The 27,464-nt window shown below is 40.5% G+C and overlaps 1 protein-coding gene across 29 annotated transcripts in view; it reads left to right on the top strand.

Annotated features, from left to right (window-relative positions):
- ABCA17 (ATP binding cassette subfamily A member 17) overlaps positions 1–27,464 on the top strand; it is a 113,244-nt gene that overhangs the window by 52,616 nt on the left and 33,164 nt on the right. For 21 of the 29 annotated variants that reach the window (XM_070232403.1, XM_070232402.1, XM_070232413.1 and 18 more), the window contains 8 exons: positions 85–257; positions 1,484–1,627; positions 3,799–3,928; positions 6,957–7,111; positions 8,423–8,578; positions 8,818–9,028; positions 11,016–11,166; positions 24,762–24,860. In XM_070232403.1, coding sequence (XP_070088504.1) covers positions 85–257; positions 1,484–1,627; positions 3,799–3,928; positions 6,957–7,111; positions 8,423–8,578; positions 8,818–9,028; positions 11,016–11,166; positions 24,762–24,860 — 1,219 coding nt within the window. The remainder of the gene's footprint in view (positions 1–84; positions 258–1,483; positions 1,628–3,798; positions 3,929–6,956; positions 7,112–8,422; positions 8,579–8,817; positions 9,029–11,015; positions 11,167–24,761; positions 24,861–27,464) is intronic. The other 8 variants (XM_070232422.1, XM_070232401.1, XM_023616547.2 and 5 more) reach the window with 1 other exon arrangement.

Below are 27,464 nucleotides of genomic sequence, written 5' to 3'. Positions count from 1 at the left end.
CCGGTCACCAATTGTTTGATTGGGAAGTTCTGGTAAACTTTCTCTGTCTTTGATGTGGTGACTATTTTCCTTCCTTTGGAACAGGCACCGGCATCCAATGGTGGAACATGGGAAGTGTAAATGGAGAGTTTAACTTCACTCAGGTGCTGCTGATGCTCCTGCTAGACTCTTTCTTATACAGTTTGGTGGCCTGGTACGTGGAGTCTGTCTTCCCAGGGGAGTATGGCACACCCAAACCTTGGTATTTCTTTGTCATGGTGAGTACTGATGCTGCTGTTTTATAGATTGATGTTAGACTTTTTTTTTTCCCGAGGAAGATTAGCCCTGAGCTAACATCTGCTGCAAATCCTCCTCTTTTTGCTGAGGAAGACTGGCCCTGAGCTAACATCCATGCCCATCTTCCTCTACTTTATATGTGGGACGCCTACCACAGCAGGGCTTGACAAGTGGTGCCATGTCTGCACCCGGCATCCAAACTGGTGAACCTTGGGCCACCGAAGTGGAACACGTGCACTTAACCGCTGTGCCACTGTGCCAGCCCTGATGTTAGACTTTTTATAGCTTGTTGTCAATATTCCTACCCGTCTTGGTGGTGTCCTGATTAAAATCTCAAACTCCAGGAAATCTAAGCTGTGTTCGCTAACCTGGGTTCACCCCAAACCTACTAGCTTGTGGTTTCCAAGGAGGCATAATTAACACAAGTCTCAGTTTGTCTGACTCTTGCCCCACCCCTGATGCCCTATGCAAAGTCCCCCAAGAAAGCCTACTGATGTCTTACATGCGCCCACTCAAATGTCAGGCCCCGCATTGTCCCACGGGACACAACCCCCAACCTACTGAAGGCCTCAGGACTCCATTGCTTCTTTCCTCTTTGGGCTATTGGGATGGCCCTGAAGCTCTTTGAGACCTCTGTGACCCCTGGGTGCTGGCAGGGGGCACAGCTTCGTTGACAATCCCATGAAGTTCTCAGAATCACTTTTCTCCTACATTTTTCTTACAAAGCTGAGGTCATCATACCTGAGTCAGTCCTCCTGCAGTAGTCTCTGGTGGCCCTGCCCCACAGGTTTGCAAAGTGACTGATTCTGTCTGAATTGCACAGGTATTCACTTTGAACTTATGCAAAGGCTGCCATGCTTGCCCTTCTTGGAGTGTGGAGAAGTGGGTAGATTGTCAAGTCCAGTATTTCTCCAGGCATCAGCCCACAGGGATGCTGATTGCTGACGTGATGGCTTCCCCATACACCAGGGGCATGGAAATGAGGAGTCTTTTGTAGCTGCATCCTCAGGACCATGGGTTATAGGTTGAAATGCAGTTTACTAGTAGTGAGTCCATGAGCAAGCTGCTTGACTTCTCCAGGCACCATTAAATGTTAGATACCAGGAAACTTGGGAGGGGCAGATTTTAATTTACCAAAATATTTATTTTCCAAAAGAAGACAATCAGTTCACCTAAACATATTAATGTAAATTGACTTCCTCTCTAGCCCTCCTACTGGCGTGGAGAATCTAAACCTCTTACGCGGTCAGTACTGGATGTGGGGAATCCTGAGAAAGCTCCGAAAAACAAGTTCATTCAGGAAGAACCTACCAATTTGATGAAAGGAATTGAAATCCAACATCTACACAAGGTATCAGCTCACAAATCTCCTTCTAAGAACTTAAGAAATTAGTTCATAGAGACTTCCATTTTATTCTGACAGTGGTTACAAGGTACATTTCATGATAGAGTTTTAATTCCCTTCTCTAATGTTATCCTCAAAATTAGGAATATAATGTAAAATGGCTTGTTTCCTGTCATAAAGTTAAATGACTGGATGGAGGGTTCAGATGATCTCTCTTGCAACAGTCTCCCTCCATCCTCGTAATGCCAAACATTCCTCATTGGGGACACTGGAACTCAGCCGTTTGACTGCTGACTTGATCCACCAGCACTTTTACATAACCAAATCAAATGGTGAGCCAGATTTCATGCTGCCTTCCAAGTGTAGACATGCTTGTCTTTTCCCCAGTGTTTGCCGAGCATTGACACATGCAGGCCCTGTGTTGACTAAGGACTCCCAGGACAGGAGGCCTGGATATATGCTCTGTGCCCTGGAGTGTCCTCAGAGCATTATTATTTTTTTTGTTTGGAATCTTCCATTCTTCAAATATGATGAGCCTATGGAGAGGCAGTATCCTCTGTACCACTGATGCTGCAGTGCTGTCACAGTGGAGGGGCCAGCTCAACACTCTGTGTTGCCTTCTTCTGCCTGTGGGATTAAGTGGCTCACATCCTAGCCCAGGGGATTCAGGCCACAGGTGATGGTTCCACTTCTTCACGTACTGCAATAGCAGCTGGGAATGTTTGAGTCTTCACCCAGTTTACTGTGCCTTCAAGAAACAGGGATTTTTTTTTTTCTTTTTTCATGTAAGCAGTCTGCAGGCAGATGGTTCCAGCATGATTTCAGCTGCTCAGCAAAGCCATCCCAGCCCACAGTTCCTTCTGCTTGCTTGCTTTCACTTGTTTTCCCTGGGCCATTGAAGCATATTAGCTTTCATCTGTGTGCTTATCATTTTGTGGTTGCAAGATGACTTCTGTAACTCGTCTATAGGGAAAGATAAGAGCAAAGGGCTTTCTTTCTTTTTTTTTTTTTCTGAGGAAGATTCACCCTGAGCTAACTCTGCTGCCAATCTTCCTCTTTTTGCTGAGGAAGATTCTCCCTGAGCTAACATCTGTTGCCATTCTTCCTCTATTTTGTGTGTGAGCCACCACCACAGCATGGCCACTAACAAGTGGTTTAGGTCCACGCTCGGGAGCCAAACCCAGGCCACCAAAGCAGAGCACACCAAACCTAACCACTAGCCCACTGGGTCTGGCCCGCAAAGGGCTTTCTTTAAACAAGACTTTTTCCTCCCTCCCTCCCTTCTTTCCTTCTTTCCTTTCTTCCTGCCCTTCAGTAGATTACCCCTTATTCTAATTGCCCAGAATTCCATCCCATGTCCACCTCTGCTGCAAAAGGGGGACCGAGAAGTCAGGGAACAGGACTGTCCTACTTGATTCAGAACAATCACCATCAAACAGAGGTGGGGCGGGGGAAATTTGCCAGATTCTTTCAGCAGCACCCTGCTCCCAAATGTAATTAGATAAATTGTGGGAGGAAGTGACATCTGAGTCCCACTCAACCATAATGTCTGCACTCCAGACCCCAGGTCTGGCCCAAATGCCATTAGACAGGACAGAAATCAACTAAGGCATATACTGAAATGTGGTATAATATCTGAGGGTGGCATTATGAGTGATTTTATTTTCTTCCTTATACTCTTACATATGAATTACTTGTAAAATAAGAAAAAATAAATGGTATTGAAAATACTGGAGACATTTGATTTAGAAAGTAGGCTGCTCTGTCTGGGATTTTCTCCCTAGATCAACACCTCCCCCGCAAGAGGCAGGGTGCCCTCTCTCAAGGGCTTAGCCAGGTAAGTCACAGCAAACTGTGGCTCTAGAAGCAAGGATAAAATTCCCTGTTCAAGCTCTGAGCCCTTCCTCTTTGAGCTCTGGCCTCTGTGGTTCAGGTTCTGTACCACCAGTTTCCAGGAACCAGTGAAAATCCCCCAGGGATTGCTCCATTGGATTCCTCAGTAGCTCCAGGCAGCTAAACTCTGGAAAAAAGGGGCTCCCCATATAGATTTCCACTTGGATTCCCACTGATGAACTTCAAGGGAAATTGATGTGGGTGCTCAACCTGTCAAAGGTTCTTCAGAAATGCCAGATGTGTGTACATGTTACACTGTCAGTCACACTTTGACTTTTCCACAGGTGTTTCACAAAGGAAGGAATGAACACATAGCAGTCAAAGATCTGACCATGAATCTGTACCAGGGGCAGATCACTGTTCTCCTGGGACACAACGGAGCAGGCAAAACCACCACCTGCTCCATACTCACAGGTACTGTGTGAGGCCAGCCCTCCTAAGGAAGCTTTATGCAATCACTGAACAGATCTAGATTTTTGGCTCCATCTCCCCTCATTAGATTTCACTGACATTTTAACATTAAGCATTTTTTGTTTGTTTTTTACCATCTATGTAGTGTCTGGTTGTTCACATTACCATGTACCAGGAAAAGGAAATCTTTGGCTCTTTCAGTCAATCTGGGGAACTTAATTTCATACACTATCTAGGAGCTGTGAACACTGCTTAGCATGTTTCTTTCCAGATAGAACTTACTGGTACAGTGAGGCACCACTAATCTCTCAACCAAAAAAGTCGTCCATTTGCTTTTGATTGCCAAGGGCTCTTTTAGATTGATACCTGGTGAATTATTCTAAAATTATTTCCATTTCAGAATAATTTTTATGCCTAAATAATTCTCACATTCCATCAACTAAAATAATATTCTGTGATATTTGAAAACTCATTCATTCAAGAAATATATATTTATTGAAGGCTTAACTTGTGTAAAGCTCTGTACAAAACCAATGAGATGCATTTCCAAACTTCAAGGAGCTCTGAGAGTCAAGCAGTTCTTTTTTGTTGCACACAGAACACCGAACTGCTGGGAAGCTATTAGCACTTCTAAGTCAGGCTGCCACGATTCTCCTTATAGGTTGCTGATGCACCTTCCATTGAAGACATTGGAAGAGCAGCAAAATAGTGAAACCTCATCTGAGGTGCTTTTGGCCACTCCTCTGGTATTGGGACTTTAAAAACCAAGTTTTAGCCCAGTAGATACAAACTAAACAGACTCTGTGTGCATCAGGACTGGGGACTGAGCCTGGCTGGTTTCCTGGACTGGAGTGCAGTGGCATTTCTAGACAGGTGATCCTCTGTCAGCTATAGGCATTGCCATTCCTAACAGTGTGACCATTTAGGGAAGGCCTCTCCTCCTTGTGAGGTCCTCAGTGCCTGACAGATGATCCAGCTAGACCCCCAGACTAAGTGATCAAGGAGACAAGTCAGGTACTAGCATTGTTTAAGGAGACCAACTGATGTCAGCACCCCACGGACTCTTCCTCATTGTGTTCCCTTTTGTTTTGTTCCCAGTATTCATCACAGTGTGTACTTATCTGGTTTGTTTGTGTATATGTGTGTCACTTCTCTGTCCCCCCATCCCTTTCCCCAAGGAATCTATACTCTTTACTTCTGGATCCACAGTACCTGGAATAGTGCCTGGCAAAGAATAGGCACTCAGTAAATACCATTGAATGAATGACTGAATTAATTAATTCATGTAGTTGCAGATTCTGCCAAAATGCAGACCATGAATGATATATCAGAGAAGTTCAGCCACAATTTCTACCAGCAGTGACACATCATAGGAAAAGGCCAACACTGCCATGGAGAAAGTGACGCCACTAAAAGAGGCACAATGAGATTCAGTAGCCCTGAAAATGCTAAGCTGGGAGGGGAAAATCTGACTGACTGCCCAGGACATCAGCCATGACAGGGCTTCTATATCATGTTGTTTGCAAAGGGGCCCAAAACTTGGCACAGGGATGTTTTGAATTTTAGACACTGTTTCTCTACCCACTGAAGTTATGTGGTTTTTTGGTTCTTCTGTGAGTTTTTCTATTGAGTTATTCTCTTATTATGACTATACATAAAAAAGACTTTTATGTTTTTTTTTTAAGATTTTATTTTTTTCCTTTTTCTCCCCAAAGCCCCCTCGTACATAGTTGTGTATTTTTAGTTGTGGATCCTTTTAGTTGTGGTATGTGGGACAGAGCCTCAGTATGGCCTGATGAGCGGTGTCACGTCCACGCCCAGGATTCGAACTGGTGAAACCCTGGGCCGCTGAAGCAGAGCGCACGAACTTAACCAGTCAGCCACAGGGCCGGCCCTGACTTTTATGTTTACTATAGAATAGTATCACCTTTTTTCCTTTTTTTCCCAAAAACTCATGGATGCTTTAGTATCCACAACCAAAATGGAAGATCTAAAAACCCCATCAGTGGGTATTTTGGCAGTATCAAATACCTTTAAAATCTTGTCCCCTTTTCCCTACTAAATCTACTTATATTGATTTAGAGAAAGGAAATAATTGGGGAAGCAAGCAAAGTTGTATCACATGTTTATACTTGTGGAAAGTTGCAAATAACCTAAACACCTACCAGTATGGATTGAATAAATAAATAGAGTCTATCCATAACAATGAAATCTTTTAGCCTTCAAAAATTATGTAGATTTTTGTTGATAAGGACAAATGGCCTCAATACATCGTTATATGAAAAAGCTAGTTAAAAAACCCAGAATTTATATTTTCCATTTTTGCAAAAAATTAATGTGTGAGTCAGTATATGCATAAAAAATACATAAAGTTATATAGCAAAATGTTCACAGCAGTTATCTTTTGTGATGGGATTTGTATAACCTTTGTTTTACTTTCTTCTTCTCCTAACCTTGTTGCAATAGACATTTGTTGCCCTTTATCAATCTGAAAAATATACTTAGAATGAGAAAATGAGAATAAAGACAAAGACAGTATGCAGATGGACAGGTTGCAAAGTTTTACACTGATGTCCACTGGGCAGTGAGTACAATCGCTTACACATTCACTGGGGCTTAGTGGGAATCTGACATGAATCAGTCATGGATGTTGCCTTCAAGGATCTGAATTCAAAACTGTTAGATGCCCAAAATACTTTTCTCCTTAACCGTATTTACTATGCATTCACATTATTACTTAATGCTTAAAGCAATGTAATTTGCTTTACAAACACCTATGTGTATTTTATTCACTTAACCAGATTGGAACTCCTCCAAAGCAGGAAGGACGTCTCCTATCTCTACTATCCCCACACATCCTCGTACACCGTCACAGAACATACACTCCTTGGATGTTACTGGTTGACTATGACAAAGAATAGGGTAGCCTGTGTAAGAACAAGCAAAGAAAGCAGAGGGCACCATTAAGCCTTTGTACTGCTGTGTGCTCTGATTGAGGTAACTTTGGGATATTTCTTCCACTTGTTTCTAGGTCTTATTCCCCCTTCAAGTGGACAGGTATATATCAATGGATATGAAATTTCACAAGACATGGTTCAAATCTGGAAGAGCATGGGCTTGTGCCCCCAACATGATATCTTGTTTGATAACTTGACAGTATCAGAACATCTTTATTTCTACGCTCAGGTGAGTCAGAGGATGACAGGCTTTGTTTCATCTGTATCTATCTGCAAGGATGGTAAGATAGCATGCAGCCCTCTTACTCAACCTCAGAGAGTCTTGAAACCTATTCTGCATATTACTCCCCAAACATTTGGGAAGGAGGAGGGGCATAACATTTAAGATTTTTGACCAAAAGTGTTTCTAGAAACTATTATTTTAATTTTATGTATTTACTTTTTACTTCTTTTTTTTTTTTTTTTTTTGCTGAGGAAAGTTTGCCCTCAGCTAACATCTGTGCCAATCTTCCTCTGTTTTGTATGTGGGTCACCACCTCAGCATGGCCACCGACGAGTCCTGTAGGTCTGCAGCAGGGAACTGAACCCTGGCCACCAAAGCAGAGCACACCGAACTTAACCACTAGGGCACAGGGCCCGCCCCTTATTTTTCAAATTGAGATTAAATTCACATAACATAAAATTCACTGTTTTGCTCATTTTACAATATAAAATTAAATGGTTTTTAGTATATTCACAATATTGTACAATCATCACCACTATCTAACTGCAGGACATTTTCATCACCCCAAAAAGAAACCTGTATCTATTAGCAGTCACCCCTTCCCCCCAGCCCGTGGTAACCACTAATCTGCTTTTTGTTTCTGTGGATTTGACTATTTTGAATATTTCATATAAATGGAATCATACAAAATGTGGCCTTTTGTGTCTGGCTTTTTTCACTTAACATAATGTGTTCAAGGTTTATCCATAGCATATGTCAATACTTCATTTCTTTTAATGGCTGAAGAATATTCCATTGGAATTACATTCCATATTTTGTTTATCCATTCATCAGTTGATGGTACCTTTTGGCTATGTGAATAGTGCTGCTAAGAACCATTCCAGATCCTAAGTCACCTCATTAGCACAAACTCAGGTGTGGCCCAGGGTGCTACCATGAATAACAAAGACACCTGTTACTCCAGGGATTTAGAGGCTCCTCCCAGTGTCTGGGACAAAGGCCAGCCAACTTCTTTATTATACAACAGTTAACATTGATTTTTTTCATATGTTGAATCTCCTTTCATTCCTGGGATAAATCCCACTTGGTCATGGTGTGTAACCCTTTTCATATACTGCTGTATTTAGTATTAATAAGTCATATATTTACATGGTTCAAAATGCAAAAGCTTTTTGTCCATCCCTTCCCTGAAGGCAGTACAGTTCTTATGTATCTTTCTTCTGTATAGTTTATGTATATACAAACAAAATGCTTGTTGGATGGGTCAGCCTCCTGTCCAAAGCCCCTGCCGGATCTCTCTGTCCCCTGCTGTTTCAGCTGAAAGGATTGTCACGCCAGAAGTGCCCTGAAGAAGTCAAAATGATGCTGCACATGCTCGGTCTGGAGGACAAGCGGGACTCGCGGTGCAGGTTCCTGAGCAGGGGCATGAAGCGCAAGCTCTCCATCGGCATCGCCCTTATAGCAGGCTCCAAGGTACGGGGGCAGTGTGGCCCAGCCTCCTGAAGGACACAGGTCAGGGCCCCCACACACAGTGGACAAACACTTGGGGCAGCAGGGTCCAGAGTACACTGGATGCCCTGGGTGGGCAGTCTGACCTGGGCAGTAGTGCTGCATCTTTGTGGAACTCGAGCCACACAGGGCCTATAGTACAGCCAGCCTGGGCCTGGGACGTGGCTCTGCCATCGTCAGGAGGCTGTTCCTCTGCCCTCCAGGTGCTGTTGTTGGACGAGCCCACCTCAGGCGTGGATGTTGTCTCCAGGAGGGCCATCTGGGACCTTCTTCAGCAGCAGAAAAGTGATCGCACCATCCTGCTGACCACCCACTTCATGGACGAGGCTGACCTGCTGGGGGACCGCATCGCCATCATGGCCAAGGGGGAGCTGCAGTGCTGCGGGTCATCGCTGTTCCTCAAACAGAAATACGGTGAGCAGCTGAGGGCGGGAAGCAGGGCAGGCAGCCAAACCTCTGTTCCATCACGGGGTCAGCATCACTGGCCCATTGTGCTGAAGAGAGTGCCCGTGTACTTTTCACGAAGAACCCTGAGATCAGGCAGTGAGAGACCGTCCCTCGACTTCCTGTTCTGCTGCCTCTGGATGGAGACCCGAGGACCCTGGCAGAGGGTCTTGTGAGAATAAGGAGAGAATGAAGTGAAAAGAGTCTCTGAGACTTGCAGTCAGAAGCCCTGTGCCTGTGTTCCACTCTGCCAGTTTACTGCCTCTTCATCCGGGTGGCCAAGTAGTTTATCCTTTTTTACAGTTTGTTTTCTGATCTATAAAATGGAGATTAAGATACTATGTCTTCAAAGAGTGAGATAGTGTGTGCAAACATGCTATATAAGTGCAAGTTATTCCCACAACTGGTTGTGCTCCTCATCAATGTCCCATCCTCCCCTTGTTTTCCTCTCTCGGTTTCCCTCCCGTGTCTCTGGCTGCTCCTTTGCATCAGTCCTAACTCTAAACATGGAAGTGCCTCGGTTGCTTCGCTTTTCTTTCTCTGCCCAATGACTTAGTGATCTTATCCAGTCTCCTGGCATTAAATACCCTCTCTGTGCTGAAAAATGTGTGTCTCTAGCCTGGATATCTCTCCTGAACTCTAGATTTGTGTGTCTAACTGCCTATTCCACACCTCCGCATAGATGTTGAACTAATCTATCAGATTTGTCCAAAGCCTCTCCCACCAAACCCACGCCCCCCAGTAAAGACAGCCCCATTCTTCTAGGAGCTTGGCCAAAACCTTGTAGGCTCCCTGACCCCTCTGTCTCTCACAGCCCACATCTGATCCATCTGCAAACTCTGGTGGCCTTACCTTCCTCTCACCTCTACCACTTGCTAGTGCCCTGATCCAGGCCACCATCCCCCTACCTGGATTATTGTAGTTGCCTCCTAACCCACCCTCGGCCTCTGCCCAGTTGTCAGAATGAACATGTCACTCTTCTACTCAGTCCTCCAATGACTTCCCCTCCCACTGAGAGTAAAAGCCAGAGTCCTGGGAGTGGCATGGGACCTGGCTTGGCCTGGTACCATTACCCCAACCTCATTTTCTATTGCCTTCCACTTCTTGGCTCTGCTCCAACCACACGGGCCTCCTGGCTGAGCCAACATGCCAGGCCCCCTCCTTCCTCCAGACCCATGTGTTGCCATGCCTTCTGGTCTTCCTCAAGTCAACAGATGGCAGTCCTTATGTAGCTGTCACATTCTTAGTGAGGCCTTCCCTCATGACCCTGTTTAAAATCACTCCCTGATACTCCATATTCCCTCCTCTGTTTATTTTTCTCCTTAGCACGTGTCACTGATATTCTATAAATTTTACTTCTTTATCGTATTATCTGTCTCATGCCCCTGAAATGAAAGCCCCATGAGAGTAGGCATTTTTGACTATTCGGCCCGCTGCTATATCCTCAGTACCTAGAACAGTGCCTATCACATCATAGGGGCTCAAGAAATGTTTGTTGAATGACTATATTGCCAGCATAGTAGTAACAAGTGTTACTAATTTCTGAAAGAATGTTTAGAATGCCATAAGGTATGTATCCTCAAAAACATGATTTAATTATTATAGAAGAATCTTTATCCTCTACTTTAATGTTCAAGGCCTCTGCCTGCTAAATTTTCACTTCCCCAAGTTAGTTATCATTTAAAGGGAGGGTTGCCTTTAATGAAACCCTTGTTTATTTTGCCTAGCATTGCTAAATTCACCATTATCACCTCCCAATTATGGAGTAGAAGGCAAGATTCTCAAGAATAGCATTATAGACCTTCAGAGGCAAGTTCATTGTGGTTTATGTTTGACCCCACAGGGCTCTCCAGCTTCTCTTTCTCATGGAGCTGTCCCATTGTAAGCTACAGAAAACTAAATGTGACTATAAGAGTTCATTCAGAGTTGTTTCATGGTCTTTTAAATGTTGTTTCAGGTGCAGGATATTATATGACTTTAGTGAAAAAACCTCATTGTAACACAGAGCAGATTTCTCATCTGATTTATCATCACATACCAAATGCAGTTTTCCAGTCCAGCATTGGAGAAGAATTAACATTTATACTTCCTAAAGAGAGTGTGCACAGGTATGGACCTAAGAAGGCTGGACTGGGGCCGGCCCTGTTGCCGAGTGGTTAAGTTCGCGCACTCCACTTCGCTGGCCCAGGGTTTTGCCGGTTCGGATCCTGGGCGCAGACCTATGCATTCTATTCCGTAAGGGTCTAGACCCCTAGGCCTTTGGTATTTCCTGGAAAGACACCACATCCCTGCGAGAGCACATTTGAAAATAGGGATTCGGATCATGACAGCTCCCTCCTTTAAAAGGCCTTGATGGCTCCCGATTGCCTTAAGGTTAAAATCAAATTCTTTAATATGGCTTTATAGGGGCCCTTGATTGTGTGAACTCTATTACCTGCATTCAAATGACTGAGCTCAGATGAAGATTTGACTTGATTTTCCTTTAAATTAATTACTTCACACCTCAGATTGGCTCACAATACTTCCTTCTCCCCTCCTACTCAGTCCCCATGTCACTCTCAGATAGGAATCTTACCTTGTACTTCATTGAGAAGATAAAAACCATCAAACAAGAACTCTATTTTATCACTATTGCAAACCTACAAACCTGCTTGCTTCTGCACTTGTTTTTTCTTTCTTCCATCTTTTTACAGCTGAGGACGTGTTACTCTTCCTATCTAATTCTTGTCCTTCAGCACTAGCTCAAGATCCCATTCACCTCACCTTCTCAAGAATTCCTGTGTTTGATTATCCCCTCTCTGGCCTGTCATCCGTGTGTCTCTCTACAGGTTGTTTCTGTGCGCATACTAGCGTACTCTGGAGAAGGAACTTCTTGAGCTGCCTCTTTCCAGCTACCACTCCAGGCCCCATTACCTCCACAGCCCAACTTCACCAAATGTGGTCGAAGCACGTTGCCTCCTTTTTCTCATCACCCATGCATTTCTCAGTCCACTTCATGGAGGCTTTAACCCAGACCCTTCCATCCAAACTGCTCTTTTCAAGATCGTCATCAGCCTCCATCATACCAAAGGCAGTAGAGACTTTTCTTCTTTCTTAAAAAAAAAATTATTTGGTGGGGCCGGCCTAATGGCGCAGCAGTAAAGTTCACACGTTCTGCTTCGGTGGCCCAGGGTTTGCTGGTTCGAATCCCAGATGCAGACCTACGCACTGCTTGTCAAGCCATGCTGTGGCAGGCGTCCCACATATAAAGTAGAGGAAGATGGGCATGGATGTTAGCTCAGGGCCAGTCTTCCTCAGCAAAAAGAGGAGGATTGGCCGCAGATGTTAGCTCAGAGCTAATCTTCCTCAAAAAAATAAAAAATAATTATTTGGTACTATTTTATACCTACAAACAAATATATATTTCTTATTTGTAGGTTATGAAGTATAATAATAAAATGAGCACTAGTGAACCCTCTGTTGAAGCTAAGAACTAAAATAGCAATGACTTTTTACTCTGATCATACTTAACCCTGAAACATAACTGCATAGTTAACCATTCCTTTCTTTAGGAAACACTCGTCTCTTTTGGATTCCTTGGGAAATTTTACTGGTTGCTGGTTTTATTTCTACCCCTCTGGCTACTCCCAAGTGGCAATGGGAAGGACTGGGAGACAAACAGATTTGGGAGGGGTGATTATGAAAAGGTCAGTTTTGAATCTTTACATTTGAAAGCCTCGTGAGACACGCCGGTGAAGCCATCAGGAGGGCAGTTGGATGTATATGAATCTAGAGCTGGAGGGTTTAGCCTGGAAATGCACTCCGGAGTCAACAGCATAGAGATATTTAAAGTCATGTAGAAAGAGAATGTAGACAATAAAATAGGGCTGATGAGCAATTCCTGAAGCAGTCCTAAATTTTGAGGTTCCAATAAGGAGTAGGACCCTGCAAAGAACACTAGGGAAGAATAGCCTCATGAAGATGAATGGAGAATAAGCACGTAAATACATAAATACATAAAATTAGAATTGAGAATTGGGAAAAAACCACAAAGAACTAGAAGGCAGTGTTTTGCAGAATTTTAGTGAATACATTAGAAAACCTGAATAAAGTGGATAATTATCTAAAAAAATCACTTTATTAAAATTAACACAGGAGGTACCACGGTTTTTCATAAATCTGTTAATTTTTGCCAAATATTTAAGGAAAAGATAATTTTGTTTCTATTTAAATTCTTCTAAAGAATAGAAAATATAGAAATTCCTCACTTTGTTTTACTAATCCAGCTTAATTTAACAGTTCATTGAAAGAATAATACAGCATGTTGAAAGGATTATGTGTTATTAGGATTAATTAATATAATTTAACATATTAGTATGTCAAAAGGAAATAACCATGTAATCATCCACATAATGAGAAAGATACATTTGCTAAAATTCTACATCTATTGCTATTTTTTGAAGTTATAATAATAAGCCTTGAAAGATACTTTCTCAACATGATTAAAAATACCTCACACCAAAATAAATTTCAGATTATCTAAATTTTTTCATGTTAAAAATTAATTTATATAAGTACTATAAAATATACCACAGAATATTTTTATAATCTGGAGTGAGGAAGGATTTTATAGGAATGACACCAAGACCAAAATCATAAAGGAATGGATTGATTGATTTTAAATTTCTGAATGGCAAAGCACACAAACATCAGGAATTCAGCTGAGTGGAGAGAGAGCTGAACTGCAAGGTATAGGCATAGATGACTAAAGCAAGAGCCAAAGAGTTAAGCCTTTAATCCTTTACTGAGATGAGTAAATCCTTTACTTTAATCCTATACTGAGATAAGGAAGAGTAGGAAACTGGAGAAAATGTGGACTCCTCCCCTTCCCCCTCCAATTCCATTTTTCCCCATAGAATGTCCCACTGGTCAAGGGTCAGGTGGATCAGCACAGATGTGAGGGCCCTCTCACTATTGAGGGAGCTCCAAAGAAAAGTCTCCAGCAGTGTTATGACCCCTGAGATTGGTGGGAAGGTGAGGGGGGAGGACTATGAGTGGAAAAGTATTGAGTACCAACTTCACAGTGGGGAAAGGATCTTCAAGGTTTCCCCTCCCCTCCCCTGATAAGGAAGCTTGGTTAGAGGTGCCTGAAGAGGACCTCAGCCCAAGACTTCAGATAAAAAGACCGGGGAATGAAGGGGCTAGGAATGCTAATGACAGCATGAACAGCTAGAGGGCCTGAGTCCTTGACTGAAATTCCCTTCAGAGACTGCAGTGCACTGGTGTGCCCCAAGTCTAGGGAGGCGGAGGGCAGATTTCCCTATGAGGCCTGCCAGGTAAAGCCTTTGTGATTGCCTGTGGTCAGGTCTGAAAAATCGCCCCTAGGGTTTGTGTGTTTTTTTAAAAATTGTGGTTAAATACTCATAACATAAAATTTACTATTTTAATCATTTTTAAGTGTACAGTTCAGTGGTATTAAATGCATTCATATTGTTGTGCAACCATTACCACCATCCATCTCCAGAACTCTTTTCATCTCGTAAAACTGAAACTCTATACCCATTAAACAATAACTCCTTGCCCTTCTCTCCCCACCAGCGCCTGACAACAATCATTATGCTTTCTATTTGTACTATTTTGACTACTCTAAATGCCTCATATAAGTGGAATCGTACAGTGTTTGTCTTTTTGTGTCTGGCTTATTTCACTTCACATAAGGTCCTCAAGGTTCATCCATGTTGTAGCATATTGCAGAATTTTCTTCATTTTTAAGGCTGAATAATATTCCATTATATGTATATACCACATTTGCTTATCCATTCATCTGTAGATGGACGCTTGAGTTGCTTCCGCATTTTGGCTATTGTGACTAATGCTGTTGTGAACATGGGTGTACAAATATCTCTTAAAGACCCTGCTTTCAATTCCTTTGAGTATATACCCAGAAGTGGAATTGCTGCATCATATGGTAATTCTATTTTTTGAAGAACTGACACACTGTCTTCCACAGAAGCTGTACCATTTTACATGCCCACCAAGAGTGCACAAGGGTTCCAATTTCTCCCCATTCACACCAACACTTGTTGTTTTCTTTTTTTTATAGTAACCCTCCTAATGGGTATGAGGTGGTATCTCATTGTAGTTTTGAATTGCATTTCCCTAATGGTTAGTGATGCTGAGCATCTTTTCACATGCCATTCCATTGGCCATTTGTATGTCTTCTTTGGAGAAATGTCTATTCAAGCCTTTTGCCCATTTTTGAATTGGGTTATTTCTTTGTTGTTGTTGAGTTTTAGGAGTTCTCTATATATTCAGGATATTAATCGCTAATCAGATATATGATTTGCAAATATTTTCTCTCATTCACTGAGTTGCCTTTTTCTTCTGTTGATAATATCTCTTGATGCACAAAATTTTTAAATTTTCATGAAGTCCAATTTGTCTATTTTTTCTTTTGTTATCTGTGTGCGTGATTTCACATCTAAGAAATCATTGCCAAATCCAATGTCATGAAGCTTTTGTGCTACATTTTCTTCTAAGAGTTTTATTATTTTAGGTCTTACATCTAGGCCCTTGATCTATTTTGAATTAATTTTTGTATACGGTGTTAAATAAGGGTCCAACTTCATTCTGTTGCCTGTGGATATCCAATTTTCCCAGCACCATTTGTTGAAAAGATTGTCCTTCTTCATTCAATGATCTTGGCACTCTTGTCAAAAATCATTTGACCATATATGTGATTTATTTATTTATTTCTGGGCTCTCTAATCTCTTGCATTGGTCTATATGTCTGTCTATGCCAATACAAAACTGTTTTGATTACTGTAGCTGTGTAGTAAGTTTTGAAATCAGGAAGTCTGAGTCTTCCAGTTTTGTTCTTTTTCAAGATTGTTTTGGCTATTTGGGGTCCCTTGAGATTCCATATGAATTTTAGGCTGAGTTTTTCTGTTCTGCAAAAAGTGTCATTGGGATTTTGATAGAGATTGCATTGAATCTGTAGATCACTTTGGGTAGTACTGACATTTTAAAAATATTAAGTATTCCAGTCCATGAACATGGGATGTGTTTCAATTTACTTATGTCTTCTTTAATTTTCTTCAGCAATGTTTTATAGTTTTCATTGCACAAGTCTTTCACTTTCTTGATTAAGTTAATTCTGGGGGTGGGGGGGGAATGATGCTATTATAAATGGTATTGTTTTGTAATTTCCTTTTCAGATTGTTCATTATTTGTATATAGAAATGCAACTTATTTTTGTATGTTGAGTTTGTATCCTTCTACTTTGCTGAATTCATTTATTAGTTCTAATGACTTCATTGTGGAATCTTTAGGGTTTTCTACATATAAGATCATATCATCAGCAAACAAATAATTTTACTTCTTCCTTTCCAATTTGGATGCCCTTTTATTTCTTTTTCTTGCCTAATTGCTCTGGCTACAACTTCCAATACTAGTTACGTCACACAGATTCTGCCAGTGTTGTTGTTGTCTAGGTGGAGAGAGAGATTCCTGATCCTTCCCTCTCTGCCGTCTTCCCAGATTCCTCTCTCACACATAGGTTTTTAACCAGGAGTCAGACTCCTCAACATACCAACAATGGAATTAAGTTAGAAATTTATTACAAAAAGATGCTTAGAATATCCACAAATACTTGGAAATTAAATAATATATTTCTGAATAACTTATGGGTCAAAGAGAAATTTAAAAAAAAATTTTTTTGAGGAAGATTAGCCCTGAGCTAACATCTGCTGCCAATCCTCCTCTTTTTGCTAAGGAAGACTGGCCCTGAGCTAACATCCATGCTCATCTTCCTCCACTTTATATTTTGAATTGAATGATGATGAAAACACAGCATATCAAAAATTTTCAGATGTGCTGAAGCAATGCTTATGATACTGAATAGGGCTCGATCTGCTCACGGTGAGACAAAAGCCAGTCTGTCACAAGGCAAGGTGGCGGAGAGAAAGGACTGTATTAAGCAATGAGCCAGCTGCTTGGAAGATGGCAGATTATTGTCCTTAAAAAAACATCTTAAAGGGGAACTGATTTGGAAACAACTTACATAAGGCATATAGGGTTGGGGAGGGGGCTCAGGAGTGTCAGAGGATGGATGACTGCAGACCATTTGGTGCCTCTCTGTAGACAAAAGTTTTGTATCTGCTGAATGCGATATTCCTGAGGAATCTAAAAAACCTTTAGTTATTTTCTTATCAGGGAGAGAAGGAACAGTTTGGGCAGAGGACTTAAGTTTTCTGTTAACAAGTCATTCTTTCTACTGGTTACTGATTAGCTTGCCTAGGCACAGTTCTAAGCATTTCTCCAAAGCACACTGTGAGAATAAGATGAGGGGCTGGGTTTAGACATGCAGGCCCTCATGCTAACTTGGTCTCACTTAGAGGGAAATATACAGCTTTTAAAAACTTACATTAGAAAAGAAGAAAGGCTTAAAATCAATTAACTGAGTTTCCAACTGAAGAAGATAGAAAAAGAAGAGAAAGTTAAGCTCAGAGTATATAGAAGAGAAGAGATAATAAATATAAGGAGAGAAAACAATGTAATAGAAAACTTAAAATGCAAAAAGTTATGGACTGATGTTAGTATCACAGTGGAGTGAGCTCCTCTGTTAGACTCTCCCCACTAAGATACAACAAAAAGGACATTCATAAACCAAGAGAGGACATTCACACAACACAATAGATATCTGAGAGACCCATGCAGCCATATGTCTGAAGGTGGAGGTGCTGGACCCTACAGGAGACAATGGAAGGAGGTATGGGGATATCCTCTGCCTCCCCCAACTGCAGTGACCTAGGACACAGGACCATGCGTGGCCCTGAGAAGAGAGGGAGGAGGGAGCAGTCCTCCATGGAAACACCTTCACTCTCCAAGTTCCCTCACACCCCATGGGAACGCTCCACACAGAGGAGGCAAAACAATCATGGGGGTGTATTCACTAGGCCAAGCAGCCCAGGAGGGCAGATAGTGAGGGAAAAGCAGGAGTGCCCCCAGGATCACATGCAAAAGAAAGCACCCCTTCCCCCTCCTAGCACACCAGCTCAGCCAGTTGGCCAGAGTGAAGGACCCCTGCCACAGTGCTGGTGCGTACAGTGTGTAAAGTAGTGGTGGTGAGCAGACAGAGATGGGCTCTGTCAGCATAGCCACCAAAGGTCAGGCACAGCTGCCAGGGATCGTGGCAGGCTCAGAATACGTAGTTCCTGCCCCCTACCCAGTAGTGGTAGATGGAATCTGCAACGAGATACCTCCACTATGCAAAGGCACAAATCCACCCCATCAAATAGTATGAAGAGGTATATTAACACTCCAGACCAGAAGAAAAATATCAAGCACCCAGAAATCAATCCTGAAGGCACAGAAATTTATAATCTAAATGATAGAGAATTCAAAATAGCTATCATAAAAAACCTCAATGAGTTACAAGAAAATTCAGGAAGACATTTCAATAAAATCAGGAATAAAATTCATGAACAGAGGGACTTCTTCACAGGAGAGATTGAAACTATAAAGAAGGGGCTGGCCCAGTGGCACAGCAGTTAAGTTCACACACTCTGCTATGGCAGCCTGGAGTTCACCAGTTCGGATCCTGGGTATGGACCTATGCACTGCTTGTCAAGCCATGCTGTGGCAGGTGTCCCACATATAAAGTAGAGGAAGATGGGCATGGATGTTAGCTCAGGGCCAATCTTCCTCAGCAAAAAAAAAAAAAAAAATAGGATTGGTGGCAGATATTAGCTCAGGGCTAATCTTCCTCAAAAAAAATTTTTTTTAAAGAAACTATAAAGGAAAACCAGTCAGAAATTTTGGAGATGAGAAACACAATGCATGAGATAAAGAAAAATCTGGAGTCCTTGAATAACAGAGCTAATATAATGGAGGACAGAATTGACAATTTAGAAGACAGAAATATAGGTGTAATTCAGATGGATGAGGAGAGAGAGCTAAGACTAAAAAGAAATGAAGAAATTCTCCAAGAAATATCCGATTCAATTAGGAAATGCAACATAAGGATTATAGTTATTCCAGAAGGAAAAGGGAAGGAGAAAGGAACAGAGAGCTTGTTCAAAGAAATAATAGCTAAGAACTTCCCAAACCTTGGAATTACAAGTAAAAGAAGCTAATAGAACTCCTAAGTACATCAATTTAAAAGACCTTCTCCGAGGCATATATTAGTAAATCTGGCAAAAGTCAATGACAAAGAAAAAATATTAAAGGCAGCAAGGCAGAAGAAAACAGCCTACAAAGGAACCCCTATCAGGCTTTTAGTGGATTTCTCAACAGAAACCTTACAGGCCAGGAGAGAGTGGAATGATATATTCAAATTTCTGAAAGACAAAAACTTTCAGCCAAGAATACTCTATCCAGCAAAACTATCCTTCAGATATGATGGAGAAATAAAAACTTTCCCAGATAAACAAAAGTTTAGGGAGTTCATTGCCACAAGACCCCCGACTACAAGAAATGATCAAGAAGGCCATCATACCTGAAAAAAAAAAAGAAAAAGTCCAGGACCAAATAGCTTCTCAGGAGAATTCTACCAAACATTCAAAGAAGATTTAATACCTCTCCTCAAGCTATTCCAAAAAACTGTAGTTGACGGAACACTTCCTAATTCATTCTATGAAGCCAACATCACCCTGATCCCAAAGCCAGAAAAGGACAACACAAAGAAGGAAAATTACAGGCCAATATTGCTGATGAACATAGATGCAAAAATCCTTAACAAAGTATTGGCAAACTGAATACAGCAATACATTAAAAGGATCATGCACCATGATCAAATGGGATTTATGCCAGGGACACAGGGCTGTTTCAACATCCACAAATCAATCAATGTGATGCACCATGTTAACAAAATGAGGAATAAAAAACACACAATGATCTCAATAGATGCAGAGAAAGCGTTTGAGAAGATCCAGCATCCATTTAGATAAAAACTCTCAATAAAATGGGTATAGAAGGAAAGTACCTCAACATAATAAAGGCCATATATGACAAACCCACAGCCAACATCATACTCAACAGTGAAAAACTGAAAACCATCCCTCTGAGAACAGGAACAAGACAACGGTGCCCACTCTCACCACTCTCATTCAACATTGTACTGGAGGTTTTGGCCAGAGTAATTAAGCAAGAAAAAGAAATAATAGGTATCCAAATTGGCAAGGAAGAAGTGAAACTCTTACTGTTTGCAGAAGACATGATTCTATACATAGAAAACCCTAAAGAATCCATCAGAAAACTGTTAGAAATAATCAACAACTACAGCAAAGTTACTGGGTACAAAATCAACTCAGAAAAATCAGTTGCATTTCTTTACTCTAATAGGAAACCAACAGAAAGAGAACTCAAGAATACAATCCCATTTACAATCGCAACAAAAAGAATAAAATGTCTAGGAATAAATTTAACCAAGGAGGTGAAAGACCTATACAATGAAAACTTAAGACGTTAGTGAAAGAAATTGATGATGACATAAAGAAATAGAAAGATATTCCATGCACATGGATTGGAAGAATAAACATAGTTAAAATGTCCATACTACCTAAAGCAATCTACAGATTCAATGCAATCCCATTCAGAATCCCAGTGACATTCTTCACAGAAATAGAATAAAGAGTACTATAATTCATACAGGGCAAGAAAAGACCCCAAATAGCTAAAGCAATCCTGAGAAAAAAGAACAAAGCTAGAGGCATCACAATCCCTGACTTCAAAATATACTACAAAGCTATAGTAATCAAAACAGCATGGTACTGGTACAAAAACAGACACACAGATCAATGGAACAGAATTGAAAGCCCAGAAATAAAACCACACATCTACAGACAGCTAATCTTCAACAAAGGAGCTAAAAATATACAATGGAGAAAGGAAAGTCTTTTCAACAAATGGTGTTAGGAAAACTGGGCAGCCATATGCAAAAGAATAAAAGTAGATCTTTATCTCTCGCCATCCACAAAAATTAACTCAAAATGGATTAAAGACTTGAAGTTAAGATGTGAAACCATAAAACTCCTAGAAGAAAATATAGGCAGTACACTCTTTAACATCAGTCTTAGAAGGATTTTTTCAAATACCATTGTCTACTCGGGCAAGGGAAACAAAAGAAAAAATAAACAAATGGGACTTCATCAGACTAAAGAGCTTCTGCACAGCAAAGGAAACTAGAAAAAAAAATGAAAAGACAACCCACCAACTGGGACAAAATATTTGCAAATCATATATCTGACAAGGGGTTAATCTCCAAAATATATACAGAACTCATACTACTCAACAACAAAAAAAACGAACAACTCAATCCAAAAAATGGGCAAAGGATGTGAACAGATACCTTTACAAAGAAGATATACAGACAGCCAATAGGTACATGAAAAGATGTTCTGCATCACTAATCTTCAGAGAAATGTAAATCAAAACTACATTGAGATATCACCTTACATATGTTAGAATGGCTATAATCACCAAGACAAAAAATAACAAATGTTGGAGAGGATGTGTAGAAAACGGAACCCTCATCCACTGCAGGAAGGAATGCAAACTGGTACAGCCTCTGTGGAAAACAGTAAGGAGGTTTCTTAAAAAATTAAAAATAGAAATACCATATGACCCAGCTATCCCACTACTGGGTATTTATCCAAAGAACTTGAAATAAACAATTCAAAGAGACTTATGTACCCCTATGTTCATTACAGCACTATTCACAATAGCCAAGACAGGGAAGCAACCCAGGTGCACATCAACTGATGAATGGATAAAGAAGATGTGGTATATATATATACAATGGAATAATACTTAGCCATAAAAAAGACAAAATCGTCCCATTTGCAACAACATGGACGGACCTTGAGAGTATTATGTTAAGCGAAGTAAGCCAGACAGGGAAAGACAAACACCATATGATCTCACTCATATGTGAAAGAGAAATAAACACATGAACAAAGAGAACAGATTAGTGGTTACTAGAAGGGAATGGGGTTTGGGGGTGGACATAAGGGGTAAAGGGGCACAGTTATATGGTGACTGACAAATAATAATGTACAACTGAAATTTCACAATGTTATAAACTATTATGACCTCAATTTAAAAAAACAATGTGCTTGATGAATTAGTAAAAACTATTAAATTTTGGGACCAGCCTGGTGGCATAGTGGTTAAGTTCATGCGCTCTGCTTTGGCAGCCCAGAGTTCACAGTTTCAGATCCCAGGTGCAGACCTAGCACTGCTCATCAAGCGACGCTGTGGCAGCATCCCACATGAAATAGAGGAAGATTGGCACAGATGTTAGCTCAGGGCCAATCTTCACACACACGCAGAAAATAACTATTAAATTTTATTAAAACTTGGAGGGGAAAAAACAGCAAAAGTTGTTTATTAAAAACATTAATAAAATTGATAAACACCTACCAAAGTCATTAAAGAAAAAATACAAGTAGCCAGCATTAGGAATGAAATAATAGCTATGCATACAGAGCATAGAGTTAAAAAAGGATAATAAGAAAATATCATAAATAAATTGGACAATTTAGATAAAATGGACTGATTCCTTGAAAAATACAACTTAGCAAAACTAACACAAAGTGAAAGAGAAAAACCTGAATAACCATATATCTATTAATAAAATTGAATTTACAGTAACAAATTTTGGGAATCCAAATAGAAAAATTCCAGGTCCTATCAAACATTGAAGAAATAAATAATGCTAATCTTTTAGAAAACAGAGAAGAGAGCACTTCCCAACTCATTTTAAGGGCAGCACAACTCTGATACCAAAACCTGGAAACAGTATGACAATAAAAAGTTACAGAGTAATAGTCCCCATGAACATAGAATTTAAGAAAATGTGAGCTGGCAAATAGATTTATCTGGAGGTTCCAGGATGGCTTCATTCCCATGTCTGGTGCCTCCTCAGGGATTTCTGGAAGGCTGGGCCCAGCTGGGACTGCTGACCAGAGCATCTACACAAGTCCTCTGCACCATGGTGGTTTCAAGGTACTCAGGCTTTACATGATGGTTTAGGGCTCTCAGAGAAGCCTTGGCAGAGCCTGAAGGCTTCTTCTGACCTAACCCTATCATTTCCATTGCATTCTTAGTCAAGCAAGTCACTAAGGCCAGCCCAGATTAAAGAGAATGGGAATTAAGCTCCACCTCTCGATGGGAGAAGTAGCAAAGAATTTACAGCCATCTTTTATTCACCATGTTACCCAAGATAAATGAAAGCATATGTCCAGACAAAGGACATATAGAAGAATGTTTATAGCTGCTTTATTCATAAGCATCCTGACTTGAAAACAATCCAAATGTCAATCAACAGGAGAACCAATAGACGATTTGTGGTATATTCCTTCCGTTGAATATTACTCCACGATTAACAAGAATGAAAGACATGCAACAACAACATGGTTGAACCTCAGAAACATGTTGTATAGATAAAACTAGATACAGAAGAGACTTATGATTCCATTGACATGAAGATAAAGAACAGGCAAAACTAACCTATGGTGATAGAAATCAAGACAGTGGTTGTCCGAGGGTGAGAGACGGAATCATCTGAAAGGGGCATGAAGGCACTTTCTTGGGTGAGGGACATGTTCTACATCTCGATTGGGGTGAGAACAAGGCATTTCACTATCTGTAAATTTTGCCTCAAGTCTGAAAAAACAGACATATTGACCTTATTGCAAGACAGTAGCAATTGCATGAACACAATTTCAGTAACTAGAAACTGAATGAAGAGCAAGATATTGAACACACTGAAGTTATAAATAATGAATTTGTAACAGACTGGCTACTTTGCTAAATGTTTTTACATTATCTCAATTAATCTTTATAACAACTCTGTGAGTTAATATCTATCATATAGACGAGGAAAGATTTAGAGAGGTGAAATAACTAACCCAAAGTCACACAACTAGTAAGTGGCAGAATCTGGACTCGAATCCAGTCAATTCACAATCCAAGTCCTTAACCACCGCCTGCCTGCAGAGGCATACATGGTGCAGGCCTCTACTGGGCATCCGGCGTGTGAATAGGGTTTCTTAAAGTCTCTTTGTTGGGCTGGACACTGGGTTGTGTAAGAATAGAAGTCTCCATTGTAGAAGATCGTCATGGATTTTTTAATATCACACAAACAGCCATGATTCATTCAATTAGAAATAAATGGAAGGCATGTATAGGGAAGGGTTCGAGGTTAACAGACTTAAGAATTTAGCTCCTTTCCTCGTTTAGCATAACAGTTAAGAAAAAAAAGCACTGTCCCTGGAGAGAGACGGCATGAGTTTGAGTCCTGGCTCTGCTACTTATCGCTGTGTGAACCTCATAGCACTGTCCTCAGAGAGCTGTAGAGAGGATTGACAGACTCAGTACTTGGAAAAGGGCTTAGAGTGGCCTCTGGCATTTAGCAAGCATTCCAAAAATAGTACTGTTATTTCTTTTTACTCAAAAGAAGAGAGATGAATTAATGTTCATTTTGCACCTACAATGTGCTGGATGTGTATTAAATTTATCCCTACAGAAATGTTTTGAAGTAAATGCTATTACCCTCATTGTTCAAGTTCAGAGTCATGAAGCTAGAGAGTAACAAAGTTGAGATTTGAGCAAATATCTTCCTGACTCCATAGCCCATGCTTTGTCCCCTGTAGGGAGCCAAGGGTGATAATAAGGAATTCACCTTCCACCTCTGAGGAGTAAAACTGCTCTTCCCTTCCAGGTTTGAATCTCTATTTACTGAGTTGGAACTGAGGCAGGTAGACCTGGGCATCGCCAGTTTTGGGGCCTCTGTCACTACTATGGAAGAAGTCTTCATTCGGTAAGCAAGTATAAAACTGTAGACTCCAAGAATCTCAGGGTTGGAAGGAATCTTAAAAGGTCATCCATCTAAACATTGCCCAGTGCTTGAATCCTTTCTTTTTCTTTCTTTCTTTCTTTTCTTTTTCTTTCTTTTTTTTTTTTGTTGAGGAAGATTAGCTCTGAGCTAACATCTGCTGCCAATCCTCCTCTTTTTGCTGAAGAAGACTGGCCCTGAGCTAACATCTGTGCCCATCTTCCTCTACTTTATATGTGGGATGCCTACCACAGCATGGCTGGCCAAGCAGTGCCATGTCCACACCTAGGATCTGAACCAGCAAACCCCAGCCCACCGAGGCGGAACGTGTGAACTTAACTGCTGCACTGCCTGGCCGGCCCTGAATCCTTTCTATAATATCCTCACTGAATGGTCTTCCAGCCTCTTAGTAGTACTTTCAACAATAGAGATATTGGTTAATGGAGAAAATGTTGAATGTAATATTATTCAACAAACTTACCTGTTCTAGTCTATAATTTTTTTTAGTCTGTTGGGAGTGTAACTGATATTAAGTTGAACCTATAGATCAATCTGAGGACAACAGACGTCTTTAGAACTTTCATTCTTCCAGTCCATAGATAGTGTATATAGCTTCATTTATTTAGGTCACTTCTTTTTTTTTCTTTAAAGGTTTTATTTTTCCTTTTTCTCCCCAATGCCCTCTGGTACATAGTTGTATATTTTTAGTTGTGGGTCCTTCTAGCTGTGGCATGTGGGACGCCGCCTCAGCGTGGCCCGATGAGCTGTGCCGTGTCCACCCCCAGGATCCCAACCGGCGAAACCCTGGGCCTCCGAAGCAGAGCGTGCCAACTTAACCACTCGGCCCCGGGGCCGGCCCCTACTTAAGTCACTTCTAATTGCTATCAGCAATGTTTTGTAGTTTTCAGAAGTTTTGCATGTCTTTTGTTAAATCTATTTCTAAGTATTTTATGGTTTTTGAAGGTATGGAAATAAATTTCTCAATTTCATTTTCCACTTAATTGCTGATACATATAAAGCATTTGATTTTTTATTATTAACTTTTTACCCAGAGATATTTAATTCACTTATCATTAGTTCAAACAGTTTTGGGTTGATTCCTCAGTATTTTGTATGTAACTATCATGTCATCTGAAAGACAGTTTTACTTCTCATTTTCCAATCTTTATGCATTTTACTTGCTTATTTCACTGGTGGGAGCTTCAGTATAATGTTGAGCAGAAGTAGTGAGAATGGATATCCTTGAGTTGTTAGGGGGAAAGTGTTGTTTTATCACAACCAATAGTTCATTCTATTTAACCACATTTCTTCTTTCTATTTTCTTTGAGTTTAATTTGCTGGGTTTTTTTCCCCCTTATCTTTCTAAGATAAATTTTTATATAGTTTATTTTCAGCCATATACATATTCACATTTAGCCATATGTATATGTGTTAATATAAATTTCCCTCTGAGCTTAGCTTACTTGCATTTCACAATTTTTTGGTATGTAGTATTTTCATTACCATTCAGTTAGAAATATTTTCAGTATTCTGTGGTAATTTCTACTTTGACCTATGGCTTATTTAGAACTATATTTCTGTTTTCTTTTCTTGTTTTTTTTTGTGAGGAAGATTGTTGCTGAGCTAACATCTCTTCCAATCTTCCTCTATTTTATGTGGGATGCCGCCACAGTGTGGCTTGACGAGCGGTGCTAGGTCTGCACCCAGGATCCCAACATGCGAACCCCAGGCCACGGAAGCAGAGCACGTAAACTTAACCTATGCCACTGGCCGGCCCCAGAACTGTATTTCTTAATTTCCAAATTAATGGATATTTCTAAAAAATGTTTTTTGTTTGATTTTGCCTTGTTTGTTTTGTTTATGTAATTGATTTCTAACCTAACTTCACTGTGGTCCTAGCCCATACTCTGTATAGTCTCTTTCCTTCAAAATTTTTGAGTCTATGGCTCAGCCCACATTCAGTGTAAAACTTCTTATGTTTTTGAAAGAATGTGCATTCTTCAATTGTTGGGTGCAGTATTTTGTATATAGCAATTAGGTCCAGTTTGTTAACTGTATTCGGCAAATTTTCAGTGTCGTTTAAAAAAAAATTGTCTGCTTATTCTCTGTGTTACCGAGAGCTAATATTTTGTATTTTAATTCTGTCAAATTTTGCTTTACATTTTCAAGCTCCTATATCAGGTGCCTACAAATTTAGAATTGTTATATATTTTTCTGGTAAGTTGAACATTTTAACATTCATTTAGTTATATTAGCTATGTTTTGGTTAAAATTTTTATGTCTGTCTTTGTCCATCCTTTTGCATTCAATCTTATTGTAGTAAAATAATATTCTTTTTGCTTGTCCATTCCATTCTGTTGTTTTCTGGCTTCCTTTACGTCTGTTGAGATGTCAGCTGCCAGTATTATTGTCATTTTTGAATGCACTGTGTCCATTACCTCTGGCTGCTTTTAACATTCTTTTTTCTTTGCCTTAGGTTTTCAGCATTTTTACAATGATGTGCCTTTGTACGGTTTTCTTTGTGTTTATTTGCTTAGGATTTTTAGCACTTTTTACACTGTGGTTTGCTGGTATTGGCCAGCTTTGGAA

This window comes from Equus caballus, chromosome 13 (assembly GCF_041296265.1).
Source record: "Equus caballus isolate H_3958 breed thoroughbred chromosome 13, TB-T2T, whole genome shotgun sequence".
NCBI lineage: Eukaryota > Metazoa > Chordata > Mammalia > Perissodactyla > Equidae > Equus > Equus caballus.
The sequence above is the reverse complement of the archived record's forward strand: the minus strand, read 5'-3'. Positions and strand labels throughout refer to the sequence as shown.